General features: G+C 44.8%; 1 protein-coding gene across 1 annotated transcript in view; it reads right to left on the bottom strand.

Annotated features, from left to right (window-relative positions):
- The window catches only part of LOC124697681, a 41,955-nt gene extending 27,567 nt beyond the window's left edge, over window positions 1-14,388 (bottom strand). Inside the window, exon 1 of the mRNA XM_047230231.1 lies at window positions 14,081-14,388. Within this exon, the coding sequence (XP_047086187.1) occupies window positions 14,081-14,388 (308 nt within the window). The remainder of the gene's footprint in view (window positions 1-14,080) is intronic.
- Window positions 14,389-14,690: the final 302 nt, after the last annotated feature.

Below are 14,690 nucleotides of genomic sequence, written 5' to 3' on the forward strand. Positions count from 1 at the left end.
TGGCAGAAACATGGAGCTAGAGGGGTACTTGTGCCTCCGTGAACAGCCCTCCTTGGAGTAAATTTTAATCATGCTCTTAATGTTGAACCTGCTAGTTGTTTGCAATAAGCTTGTGAGTTCTTTTTGACTAATGTTAAGCTACGGTTTTTGGCACTTCCACCATCCAAATTTGCTAGCCTCTTCGATGATGTGCATTGCCTTCTGCTCACATTGAGAGTTGTGCATACTTCACCAGTACATCCAAACCCGTGGGAGGACTTTCTCTTGTTCTCCTACACATAAGCCCATACATCTTCCTCAAAACAGCCACCATACCTACCTACCACAAGCATTTCCATAGCCGTTCCGAGATATATTGCCATGCAACTTCCATTTTACATTACATCACTTGTGTCATTTATTATTTATATATTGCTTTGCATGATTCTATACAGCTGATGTGTGGTTTACCCATGTTACGCTAGATCATTGCACATCCTGCTACACTGGCAGAGGCATACAGTTTTATACATCATGTTTTATTCATTATGAGTTATTTGTACCAAAAAGTGTGTTTTCATATTAGGATGTTGCCCCTAAAAGTGAAAAGAGCCATGGAGGCCATCAAAAAAAGAGAAAAAGAAAAAGAAAAGAAAGAAAAAAATAGAAAAGAAAAAGAAAAAAAAGAATAAAGAAAAAGGGGGCAACATTACTATCTTCTATCCACACTTGTGCTCATGTTTTAGCACCTGCAGTATTCATAGTCATCATTTGTGCTCATGTTTAGCACCTACACTCCATATGAGAGAGTTTTCATGTTTTACAAGTATAACTATGTGGGGAATTTACACTATAGAACTTGGGTTGTATATTCCAATGATGAGCTTCCTCAAAAGTGCTCTAGGTCTTCGTGAGCAACCAAGTTGGATGCACCCCCACTAGTTCCATTGGAGAGCTTTCATACACATATAGCTCTATGTGCATCCGTTGCATGGCAATCACTACTCCTTGCATAGCTTCGATTATAAGACTTTCTCTTGTCTAATAATCACTTATAGCTTTGTCAGACTTTCTTTCATTGGCCTTCCAAACCCCCATTAACGTTCTTTTTGCCATAACATCCTGGTGCCAATACCAAATGCTTGCGCTCACCGGTTGAGTAGACTTCGAAACAGTTGATTCATGACGTTCATGTTTATTTTTACTTGGCTGAATCCTTCTTTGTTGTGAAAATTTACTTGATGCTTGGAATGAAGGATAGAACTTCTACGCTGAATACTTAAAACATCTTTAATGAACTTTGTACGGTTTCATGTCTTTAAGCAATAGTTCATGAAAACTTCTAGCTTGTTTAACTCCTGCATTATCATCTCTTATATCAATAAAGACATTTGCTTTGAATGATTTGATCTCAGCTCATATGCCTTACATCATTATTGGATCAAGATTATGTTGGTAGCATGTCACTTCAGAAATTATCCTTGTTATCGTTTACCTACTCGAGGGCGAGTAGGAACTAAGCTTGGGGATGCTTGATACGTCTCAAACGTATCTATAATTTCTTATGTTCCATGCTTGTTTTATGACAATACCTACATGTTTTGTTCATACTTTATGATGTTTTTATGCGTTTTCCGGAACTAACCTATTAACAAGATGCCGAAGTGCCAGTTCCTGTTTTCTGCTGTTTTTGGTTTCAGAAATCTTACGGAGGAAATATTCTCGGAATTGGACGAAATCAAGGCCCACGATCTTATATTTCCACGAAGCTTCCAGAACACCGGAGAGGGACCAGAGGGGAGGCCCAGGGCCCCCACACAGTATGGCGGCGCGGCCAGAGGGAGGGGGGCGCCCCCCTGGTGTGTGGGACCCCCAGACCCCTTCCGACTCCGTTTCTTCGCCTATATAAGTCGTCGTGACCTAAATCTTCGATACGGAAAAGCGACGAAACTCCAGAAAGACTCCAGGGACGCCGCCGCCATCGCGAAACTCCGTTTCGGGGGACAGAAGTCTCTGTTCTGGCACTCCGCCGGGACGGAGAATTGCCCCCGGAGTCATCTCCATCGACACCACCGCCATCTTCATCGCCGTTGCTGTCTCCCATGATGAGGATGGAGTAGTTCTCCCCCGAGGCTGAGGGCTCTACCGGTAGCTATGTGGTTAATCTCTCTCTCATGTACCCCAATACAATGATCTCATGAACTGCCTTGCATGATTGAGATCCATATGATGAGCTACTATTAATCTATGTGCTACTCTAGTGATGTTATTAAAGTAGTCTATTCCTCCTTCATGATGTAAAGGTGACGGTGTGTGCATCATGTAGTTCTTGGCGTAGGTTATGATTGTAATCTCTTGTAGATTATGGAGTTAACTATTACTATGGTAGTATTGATGTGATCTATTCCCCCTTTCATAGCTTATTGATGACGGTGTATATGCTATGTTAGTACTCTGTCTAAATTGCAATGATCTATTATGCTCTAAAGGTTACTTAAATATGAATGCCGTATGTTGTGGAGCTTGTTAACTCCGGCTTGAGGGAGCTCTTGTAGCCCTACACAATGAATGGTGTTTGTTATCCAAAAAGAGAGTGTATGTAGCACAAGTGAGGAGAAGTTATTTATTTGTTATGTGATCAATGTTGAGAGTGTCCACTAGTGAAAGTAGGATCCCTAGGCCTTGTTTCCAATACTGCAAACACCGCTTACTTACTGTTTTACTGCATGTTTACTTGCTGCCATATTTATTTCAGATTGTTATTACCACTCATATTCATCTATACCACCTGCGTTTTAATATCTCTTTGCCGAACTAGTGCACCTATACATCTGACAAGTGTATTGGGTGTGTTGGGGACACAAGAGACTTCTTGTATCGTAATTGCAGGGTTGCTTAAGAGGAATATGTTTGACCTCTACCTCCCTGAGTTCGATAAACCTTGGGTGATTCACTTAAGGGAAACTTGCTGCTGTTCTACAAACCTCTGCTATTGGAGGCCCAACACTGTCTACAGGAATAGAAGTGTGCGTAGACATCAAAACACTAAGTAATATTTGTAATGAGAGGAAATTATTTTTCTTAAGAATACAACAAAGCCAACTCACATAATAAGCATGTTGTGATGCTAGCTTAGCTTGTGTGACTCATGTGTGTGCTTAGCCTAGTACTTAAGCTTGTTTGGTGGTTGTATGTATCGTATTCGTTTTTAGACGCTAGTACCGAAGAATATCAAGAGGAGGAGGAGGAGGTGTACTTCCAAGGTGAAGAAGACCACTTTGATCAGTGCGCCAACCAAGGCAAGCTAATATTCTTGCCAAGTGCAAAGCTCTCCAAGAGCAAGGCACCACCAATTTTTATTTCATGCTTAATGGTTTTATCCCAAGTTTTACTTTACAAGCTTTACTGATTTTTGATTTATCAAAGTTTACTTTTTGATTCATGATTCACTTGGTCTAGAGTAGAACAAGAGCATCAAAGTTAGCCTATAACAATGAAAGCTAGATAGCACCCCTCATGACTAGTTGCTAGTGCTAATCTATACCTAATAATAAAGGGAGAAGCGTTTCCGTGGTTCGGTCCGTCGTGTTTGTTGTTTCGTCCATTGGTCGTTTCGTCCGTCACCCAAAGTCCTGTTATCGCACGAGTTCTGATGTCTCATGTTCCTCCTGATCGGTGCACCGGGTTAGGTTTTGTTTCGCTGCCAGCTGGGCTCAACTGCGGACTCAAGATCGCCCGGCAGCTGGGCTCCGTTCAGGACTCAGACCCCCGACAGCTGTAGCCTCGAGGAGCCTAGCTGGACTCAGGACTTGGCTACATATACTCCCTCCGTTCCTATTTAATTGACGCGGGGGAGAGAAGGCTAATGAACAAATAACGTATTGGTAGAAGTCAATTAAATCCGGACAGAGGTAGTACATACCCCGGATCGAATTCACTGAAATTCGATGGGAATCGCGGATCGATGGATCATCGTTTAAGAAGTCTCGCCCGATTAAAGGCATGCCGAAGTCCTGAACGCAACCCGCGTGGGTTATGACGGCCGCAGAATTCGCCGATCTCCGGACGACGGGCAGAGTTTCTGGCTTACCCGCCTAGCACTGCCATGGGACTATTAATTTGTGCAAAACGATGCGGGGATACCGAGCAGCTTGTGCATTGAGATCCGATCAGATCATGGCGTTCAAAGCAGCACGAAGATGTGCAAAAAATAAGCGATGAGGATTTGGTTAGCCAAGATTTGCATGCCGCCGCCTACTCCCCTCTGGTCGATTTGCCAACGACGGCGGCGTCTCCGTCAGGCATGCCCATGGCGAGTTGGCGACACCAATGCACCAGCACCCTAGAGAAAGACACCTGACGCAACCAATCGCGGGTAGAATTCAGACGACGGGAATGGAGGCAGATGCAAGTGCAGACATGAAGTGCTTCGAGGATTGGATCCAAAGAAAGTTGCGCTCAGGGAGATTTGTCTAGCTGTTCGTGGAAGCAAATTAGCATGCTTAGCTGTTTGTAATAGCTAATGGAGCATTGGGGCCAGTCAGACTTCTTGCACATCCTATGGTTTTTTCCTTTTAACTTACTTATGGATTTTCGGTAAACATGCAAGATATCGTGTGAGGATGAGCAGTCGCTCCGTGACGAGAACGACGACCCGCCGCAACTCCGTGACAAGGATACCATCCCGCTGATCTCTGCACTATCCCAGGTCAGGATGACAAACCACTGCATAACCATGATTGACTCAAAAATCAGATGACTAGAAATTCCAAAATCAGATGACTACAAATCTTCCGCAATGACCGGTGCTGTTCAAGAAGAATTCTTTGCTAATTGATCAGTAAAACATGTTGTCACATCAATCAGTGTCTTGATCATGGAAACATGCTATGTATGAAGCTCTTCGATACTTGGCTTCACCGTGCACCGCACATGCTAACATGGGACTCGAGGTTTGTACAACCTTGGTGATAAAAAAGTATATGCCAGGTGTAGTGTCAATGGTACTGTCTTCTTTTCTAAAAACGGTCTCCAAATCTAGGCCAGTCTTTTGCTCTACGGGATAGCACATGGAAAATTAATTCCCCCAAGATTACTTACTTAGGTCAGTGATTTGTCGAATTAGCATTACAGGTATATAAATAGTACCATGTCGAAAAAGGTAATAAATAGTAAATTTAGGAAACGTTTCACGAAAGATGATTTAACTTTATCTAAATTTAGGTATATCTAGATAATATTTAGTGTCTAAATTACATGCGGTTCAGTTCCTAGAGCTAGGGTTGGGCATTTTCTTCAGTTTTTCTTTCTTTTTCCACTGATTTATAGAAAAACAAAAGGAAGAAAGAAAAAAGGGTTTGAGGAAAAAGAAAAGGATATATAATTTTGGTATTTTGCAAAACTTTGTGACAGATTTTTAAAGTGATCCAAACATCCAAAAAAACATTATTATTTTAGTATTTTTTTAAGATATGAAAAAGGGAAGAGGGTTTATAAAACCCAATATAACAAAATAGGGTTTGAAATTTTTAATAGGAATTAGAAAAGCATGTAAAAACCATGCAATGCAACGATGGAATGACTTCATAATGATGTAAAACTAAAATCAAAGCCAAATCTAATTTGGGTATTAATCGAATTGTTATAGCGATATACTTAAAAACTATTGTACGAAGTAAGACGCACAAAGTAAATGTACGATAAATTAACACTTTTATCATTGTGTCCCATATCATCTAAACTGGTGCTACGCACAAGGAATATATTCATGTATTTTGAGTTTTATAGATGCTTTTTTTACTAAATTTTGGAGCCATTAGCGTATACTAATTATAAATTCACTTGAATTCATATCTTAATAAAATTTCAGAATAGGGCACACCAATATAACCAATTTGCGGCATTACGAGTCGGTGCAGGATCAGTCTAGAATATAATCTTATTAGACATAGATTATGTAAATAGGAAAAATGTGACCAGCGTCAATGATGGTGACAAAGAGAAGAAGTGTCAACACTGATAAACTTTTTACAATGTTTGATTATTTGTTTCACCCGGTGCAATGCATAAAATTGACTACTCTAGATGGGAACATTGTGAATTGAAATGGCATTGAATGATTTTGAAGGTGAATATGACATGAATGAATTGATGAACTTGATAAAAACTGATGGTTGGGTTCGGATGCGATACCATTCCAATTTACAAGTACCCCCACAATACCTGATTATGGGTAGGGTCTAACTAGAAGTTTATATATCTTAGTATGGGTTCCCTCTAAACAAGCATCATAGGGGTTATGCCGAGGCTGCCTCCGTACATGTGAAATGATGTGAAATGATGTGAATGAGGTGAATTGTCCGGCCCAAGCCCTGTGCAGTTCCCAGGCTGACGGTTTGTCTTCACTGGGAGGCCAAGCTCATGGGGAGAGGTGCCTATACTAGGATATGTAAGTGAAAGGTTAGGGTTGATGATCCGCGTACTGAGTTACGATTATTCGGGGTTATCCCTGACGGATGTAATCAAATGTTGTGGCACAAGTGTGCAACCTCTGCAGAGTGTAAACCTATTCGTATAGCCGTGTCCACGGTTACGGACGATTGGAAAGGCCATATTGTTCCGTCATCAGGTCTTGTCTTGAAAATGACAGTTGAATTTGAAATGTGACTTGAATTTGAATCACAACAGAGTTGTGGGAATGACACTAATGTTCCCACTTGAGTTAGTTAGCACATGAGGAGTCTTTTACTAAATGTTTATGAACTAAAATTGGCTTTCTGCAAATAACCCTAGAGCTTAGCCTTCACTTAATAAAATAGATAGTAATTACAATAGTATTAGTTTGCGAGTACTTTACAAAGTACTCACGGCTGTGTCCCTGGCTATTCAAATGGCCAGATTATGAAGAGGAGCAGCAGTACGAGGATGACGGTCAGCAGGACGTCTACAACAACTAGGAGTTCTTCGAACGTCAAGCGTTGGCCTGTGGAATTAGATAGTCCACTACTACTACTACGCTTCCGCTTTGTAATATTTGTGATGTTCGTTGATCTCTAGATCAACTATGGTTGTAATATTGGATCATGTGATCTACTTTTGTAAGACAATTATGGGTTGTAATGAATGATGACTTATGATATCAACTGTTATATCTCGCAACAACAATATTCCTGGGATTGCGATGGATGACATAATAGGCACCTGGACTTAAAAATCCGGGTGTTGACAAGTTGGTATCAGAGCCATTGTTTGACCTTAGGAGACCCTAGTTTAGAATGGACGTTCTGAAAAACTTAAGTTCACAAAACAAATAAAGTGAATATTTTTGAAAAACTTAGCCATTTTCTTCTCTTTGAGATCTTGTTAAAATAAGAAGACATGCTCTTCCTTATGAATCTACATAAAATTTTGACACACTTGTTCACTCTCTAACTTACTCATCCAATTCACTTTCAGATGGAAGGAGCCAACACCAAGTTTTACCAGCTTGGGAATGGAGGGGACCTGATCTTCGAGAGGGACCTTGATGCCCTGTCGGACTTTCTTGGACGCCCCCACCCCGAGTTCCACGGAGTCGAGGTCCACGACCAGCAAGGAGGGGAGCTTCAGTGGGTGATCACCGCTGATCTGAGAGGCAAGATGGAGCCTCCTACCTCTGAGAGGATCCTCTTCTCTTTCAGTGAAAGCAACTGGCTGGACGGACTGGCACGTGCTCTTCAGGAAGCACTTGCCCGTCTGTGCGGGCAGAATGTGGCCGCCATCCAGGGGGAACGCTTTGCGCATCTCGCAAGGCGTAACTCCGCTGGAGAACCCATGGACCTGCCGTTCCACCCCGAGCTGAGGCACCATGTGGATCATCTGGACTTCATGTTGTTCCAGACCCAGAAGGAGCTGGACAACTCGCGTGTCTACGCCAACCAGACTCACATGGCATTGGCTCATCATGTCGATGCTATCAAGCTGCTCGCCAAGGACCGCAAGTCACTCCGCCTACAGCGTGCCAAGAAGGATGCTACTATTGTGCGCCTTCGCGCACAGATAGCATCCTTGGAGGCCACTGTCAAGGCCCAAGAGGACCAGCTGAATGAGATGGAAGAAGATGGTGAAGACATTCAGGGAGGCGAAGACTTCCTGAGTGATGACGACGACTTCGAGGAGGATGAGTTCACTGATGAGGAGGACTACGAGTTTCTGGAGGCCGCAGAGGATGGGATCATTCCCATCGATGTGGATGAAGATGATGAGGAGTAGTTGCACTAGTTCACATGTGTAGGTGTGATTTTGTATCCCGCCCGTTGTATCGTAGCATGAGAAGAATGGTTCTTAAAACCATTGGTTTGGTGTGTTAAGTTTGTAATATATGCTGAATGAATGAATGAATGTGTGTTTGTGTTAACATCAAAAGAATTCAAGTTTTAAAGTTTTGAACTTACCCAAAATAAGCCATAGAAAATTCCCTCTTATCTCATGATCTATTTCCATGTTCAGATGGCCCCTCCAGGCCGCGGTGCCAATCAGGATGCCATGATGCAACTGTTGCAGACTCTGCTAGCAGACAGGGAGAATGATAGAGCTGAACGTCAAGCCAACATCGCAGCACTGCAACAGATAGCCAATAACAACCAAGGTCACGGGAATCATGATCACCCCTGATCAAAGCTCAAGAACTTCCAGAACACCAACCCGCCTGTTTTCAGCAAGACTGAAGAACCCCTGGATGCCGATGATTGGCTGCAGACTATGGAAAACAACTTAGAAGTGGCTGGAGTGGATGACAATGAGAAAGTGCTGTTTGCCACGCACTACTTAGCAGGACCAGCAAGAGCTTGGTGGACCAGCACCCGTGCTATGAACGCAGGACAATTCATGACTTGGGCTGATTTCAAGCTCAAGTTCAGCAAGTATCATGTGCCCCCAGGCTTGATCAAGAAGATGAGGGATGAGTTCCGTGAACTGAAGCAAGGCCGGATGTCGGTGGTAGAATACCGCGATAGGTTCCTCACCTTGTCAAGGTACGCCCCCGATGAAACCGACACAACTGAGAAAAGGAAGGAGAGATTCCTGAATGGTCTGCACGATGAGATGCAGACAGTCTTAGTCAACATCCCCTTCGCCGACCTTGAAGCCCTAGTGGATTCTGCCATCCAGATGGAAGGCAAACTGCACCAAGCAAATGAGAACCGCAAACGCCGCATGATGCACCAAAGTGGGCCCAGCAATACCCCGAGGTATCGCCCCAGCTCAAGCGGTGGCTTTGCCCCAAGGAACAACAAGCCGCAGATGCAGATGTCTCGCCCCGATTTTCAGAACCGGAGTGGAGGAAACCCAAGGCCAGGAGGCCACAACAATAACAACAACCACAACTATCAGAACAACACCAGCAACTTCAACCGTGCCCCGACCAGAGCCCCCGGCAACAACAACCCCAATAACACCAACACTGCTCCGAGGACTGGGAGCAACGCTATCCCGGTTGCAACCAAGGACAAGGCCACAATCACCTGCTATGAATGTGGAGTTGTGGGACACTACTCAAATGAGTGCCCCAAAAGGTTAGCCAAGATTGCCGCCAACACCTCTGCACCAGCTCAGCAGCAGCGCCGTGTCTCCACCGGCAAGAAGTTCGCCCCCAACAACCCCAACAACCGCAACGGCCGCCTCTTTCACATGAACGCTGAAGAAGCTCAGGAAGCACCAGATGTTGTGCTGGGTATGTTTTCTGTTAACTCAGTACCTGCAAGAGTGTTGTTTGATTCTGGAGCATCGCATTCGTTTGTCACAGAAGATTTTGCATGCACAAGTAAAATTCAACCCATCAGTTTGAAACATGTCATGATAGTTCAAATACCTGGATCAACAACCAAAGCTAGAAAATTTTGCAAAGATGTACCCATCAGAATTCATGAAATAGACTTTTATGCAAACTTGATTATACTGGGAGCAAAAGGTTTGGAAGTAGTACTGGGTATGGACTGGATGTCGAAACATCATGGATTGATTGATTGTGCCAAGAAGGCCATCACCATGACTAGTAGCACCGGAGTGGTAGTAGAACATGTGTCGGAAAGACTGCCCAGAAAGTTCACCTGCAACCAAAGTGTAGCCAAGCCAACCTTGGATCAGATCAGGGTCGTCTGTCGATACCCTGATGTGTTTCCTGATGATCTACCCGGTATGCCCCCAGATCGGGATATCGAGTTTATCATCGAGTTAATCCCTGGAACCGGACCTATAGCCCAGAGAGCCTATAGTATGAACCCGGCAGAGTTAGTGGAGCTGAAGAAGCAACTGGATGATATGTTGTTCAAAGGTCTGATTCGACCAAGTGCGTCGCCTTGGAGATCACCAGTTTTATTTGTGGATAAGAAGGATGGTGCCAATCGGTTATGTACGGATTATCGTAAACTTAACGATGTCACCATCAAAAACAAATACCCCTTGCCAAAGATAGAAGACCTGTTTGACCAGCTGACCGGTGCCACAGTATTCTCTAAGATTGATCTTAGGACTGGTTACCATCAACTGAAGATTCGTGCAACGGATATCCCCAAAACTGCCTTCACCACCAGATATGGATTGTATGAGTACAATGTCATGTCATTTGGATTAACCAATGCCCCCGCTTATTTCATGAACCTCATGAATAAGATCTTCATGAACTTCTTGGATAAGTTTGTCGTTGTCTTCATCGACGACATCCTTATCTACTCCAAAACCGAAGAGGAACATGAGCAACACCTGGAGGTTATCCTGGAAACCCTTACACAGCACAAGTTGTATGCCAAGTTCAGCAAGTGCGAGTTTTGGTTGAAGGAAGTAGGATTCCTGGGACATATCTTGTCTGCAGGAGGAATTGCCGTGGATCCCGCCAAGATCAAGACCTTTACAAAATGGAATGCCCCAACCACTCAGACCGAGGTCCGCGCATTTCTTGGATTAGCGGGATATTACCGCAGATTTGTTGAAGGATTTTCCAGCATAGCCCGACCCATGACTCAACTGTTGAAGAAGGATAAGAAGTTTGAATGGACTGATAAATGTGAAGAGAGTTTCCAGCAGCTCAAGAGCAGATTGACCACAGCCCCAATATTGATCATGCCGGACATCACCAAGCCGTTTGACGTCTACTGTGATGCATCCAAGATTGGTCTCGGATGTGTGTTGATGCAAGAAGGCAAGGTGATATCATACCTGTACCGGCAACTGAAGCAACATGAGCAGAACTATCCAACCCATGACCTCGAGCTTGCAGCCGTAGTGTTAGCCTTAAAAGTTTGGCGTCATTACCTCATGGGTAATCGATGCGAGATCTATTCGGATCACAAGAGCTTGAAGTATATCTTCACACAGAAGGAGCTGGATATGAGGCAGAGAAGATGGTTAGAATTAATCAAGATTATGATATGGAAATTCACTATCACCCCGGCAAGGCCAATGTGGTAGCGGATGCCCTGAGTAGACTGCCGTGTCAGTTGAACTCCATGATAGCAGAAGAACAACCTAGCCTATACCAAGAGTTTGAGCAGTTCAGAATGGAGCTAGTTAGTGAAGGATTCCTAGCCAGCATAGAACTTCAGCCTACTTTGATTGGTCAGATCAAAGAAGCACAGAAACGAAATGCCAGCATTGACGGAATCAAGAGCCAAATTGCTGCAGGGAAAGCACCGGGATTCACCGAAGATGAAGAAGGAGTACTTTGGTACAACGGTCGCCTATGTGTGTCATCAGACTCAGAATTGAAGCAAGTCATCCTGAAGGAGGCTCACGACACTCTATACTCCATCCACCCCGGAGGCACCAAGATGTATCAAGATTTGAAGGAACAATTTTGGTGGCATGGAATGAAGCGAGAAATCGGGAGCTACATCGCCAAGTGTGATATCTGTCAGAGAGTCAAGGCAGAACACCAACGACCCGCAGGACTGTTGCAACCCTTGCAAATTCCGGAGTGGAAGTGGGACTCGGTAGGAATGGACTTTATCACCGGACTGCCCAAATCAAGCAAAGGAAATGATTCTATCTGGGTAGTGGTGGATAGATTGACCAAGGTAGCCCATTTTATCCCTGTCAAGACCACCTATCAAGGCCCGAAACTAGCTGAGTTATACATCTCCAGAATAGTTGCCCTGCACGGAACCCCGAAGTCAATAGTGTCAGATAGAGGATCACAGTTCACCTCAAGATTCTGGCAGAAAGTACATGAAGGACTTGGAACCCGGCTGAATTTCAGCACCGCATATCACCCGCAGACTGACGGACAAACTGAAAGGGTGAACCAGATACTTGAAGACATGATGAGAGCATGTGTACTGGAATATGGATCCAAATGGGAAGACTGCCTGCCTTACCCAGAATTCTCGTACAACAACAGTTATCAAGCCAGCTTGCAGATGGCCCCCTTTGAAGGCATGTATGGAAGGAAGTGCCATACCTCTCTGAATTGGTCGGAAGTCGGAGAAAGCCAAGTCTTTGGACCAGATGTTCTCCGAGAAGCTGAAGAGAAGGTGCACAAGATCCGAGAGTACCTCAAGACTGCTCAGTCCAGGCAGAAGAGTTACGCCGACAAGAGGCGCCGAGAGATGACCTTCGAGATCGGAGATTTTGTCTATCTTAAAGTATCCCCCCTCAAAGGAATGCAGAGATTCCAGCTGAAAGGAAAGCTTGCACCCCGATATATCGGATCCTTCAAAGTTCTGAGTCGCCGAGGCGAAGTATCCTATCAATTGGAGCTACCGGAGGAAATGTCGGCTGTGCACGACGTGTTTCACATCTCACTACTCCGGAAGTGCTTAGAAGTGCCGGAGAAGACCGAAGTGTTCAAGAACATCGATCACCGCTCGGTGGATATCAACCAGGACTTGACATACCGCGAGGTACCTATCCGCATCTTGGAAGAAGCTTTCAGAACCACCCGCACCCGGAGTATCAAGTTCCTGAAGATTCAGTGGAGCAACCACACCGAAGAAGAAGCCACTTGGGAGCGAGAAGAAGATATGAAGAAGGAATACCCAGATCTCTTTAGTACCTAGTTTTCTCTAAGATCTCGGGACGAGATCTTTTGTAAGGGGGAAGGGTTTGTAACATCCCAAGTTTCAACATAATAAAGAGATGGGAATTTCAAATACTCAAAATTCACAACTAACAAAAACTTTTATCATGCATATAGTACTACCTATAGTATCATGCATTTTTGTGTGCTTATACCATGATGAGTGTTTGTGTGTTGATCACTTGTGCTTAAACCCTAATACATGATCTAAGAACCTCAAATAGATAGAAATCAAATAAATGGAAAAGGGCAAATATCACTCACATACACTTTTGGTCAAATTTGCAAATCATCAACCAAGGCCACCATTGCTTGTGAAACACTAATATATCAATAACAAACACAATTGCATCAAAGAAACACAAATCAAATCAAAGAAAATATCAAATCTCACTTACATATGATAATGGTCAAAATTGGAGTTTATAAAATGTTGCCCACTTGGCACCCCTGGTTTGGAATATTTCTAAACCAAACACCTCTACTTCTTTCCACCTCATCCAAGATCATGTCAAGATGAGCAACTTTGATGTTGACCACAAGTGTTGACTCTGCCTAGGTTGACCATGGTAAATAGGACAAGATGCTATATGAGAGTAAAGTGAAGATGACCACATTTTTGAAACTTTGCAATTCAACACCAAAATGAACACCACCACCACCATTCTATCACATTAATTATATAAAAGAGTTGCACCAAAATTCATCCAAAAATTTCAAAGTGAAGTTCTTGCGGCCATTTCATCGAGCAGGTTGTGAGCACAAATCTGCAAATCACATACATTGCAAAACCCAGCAGATTTTACCATGAACCGTCAAGCCTATGTCATCCCTGGTACCCCTCTGTCCTCACCAAGCATTGCCAAGCAGAGAAGACAAGGTTTGAGTACAGGCAATCATCATTTTCTTGACCAAAGTCACCATGCCGTGGCATGGCATGACCTCACTCTGCCAACTCTCTCCCTGGCCCTCCTCAGCGTGCACCACCGTGTCTAGCATGTCCCTCCCACTCTCCTGGTCACCCTGGACACGAGCCTCGATCGAACGGTGCACCGGACACGCTGGAACGCGCGACGCCCAGACGTGCCAGACGTGCATGCGCACGACAGAGCGTGCACGGCGAGCGTCACTGGCACGCCCAGAGCACGCCTCGCCTCGCTCACTCGCGTCACCTCAGCCTTTTCTCTCTGCGCCATTCGCTTCACGACGTCACCACGCACCGCCCAGACACCGCCATTGGCCTGCGGGAACGCCGTAGATGACACCCATCTCGCCGACGATCGCCGTGGGTACTGGCCGCTCCCGTCACGCGCCAGAGCCCGCCAGTGCTTCGTTTTCAACGCAATCACGCGCGGCGTCATCACCAGTGCGTCGCCAACCCCGCAGCGTCATCGCCAGGCCACCGGCTCCGCTGTAGCATCGTCGTCGACGATGACCTCATCGCAGCCCCGCGGCACCGCCTCGCTGCTATAAAAGGAGCACCCCGCTCCTCAAATTGAGCACACCTCTCACTTCCCCTCCTCACCCTAAGTCGCCTAGCCACGTCACCTCGCCACATTACCCACCAGAGCACCCCAATCGCTAGCTCACTGCCGCGCACCGTCGCCGAAGATCGCCGGAGAAAGACGCCGCCCCATGAGACGCCACTGCTACCAGGCGCTTC

The sequence above is a fragment of the Lolium rigidum genome, chromosome 3, assembly GCF_022539505.1.
Source record: "Lolium rigidum isolate FL_2022 chromosome 3, APGP_CSIRO_Lrig_0.1, whole genome shotgun sequence".
NCBI classification, from domain to species: Eukaryota; Viridiplantae; Streptophyta; class Magnoliopsida; order Poales; family Poaceae; genus Lolium; species Lolium rigidum.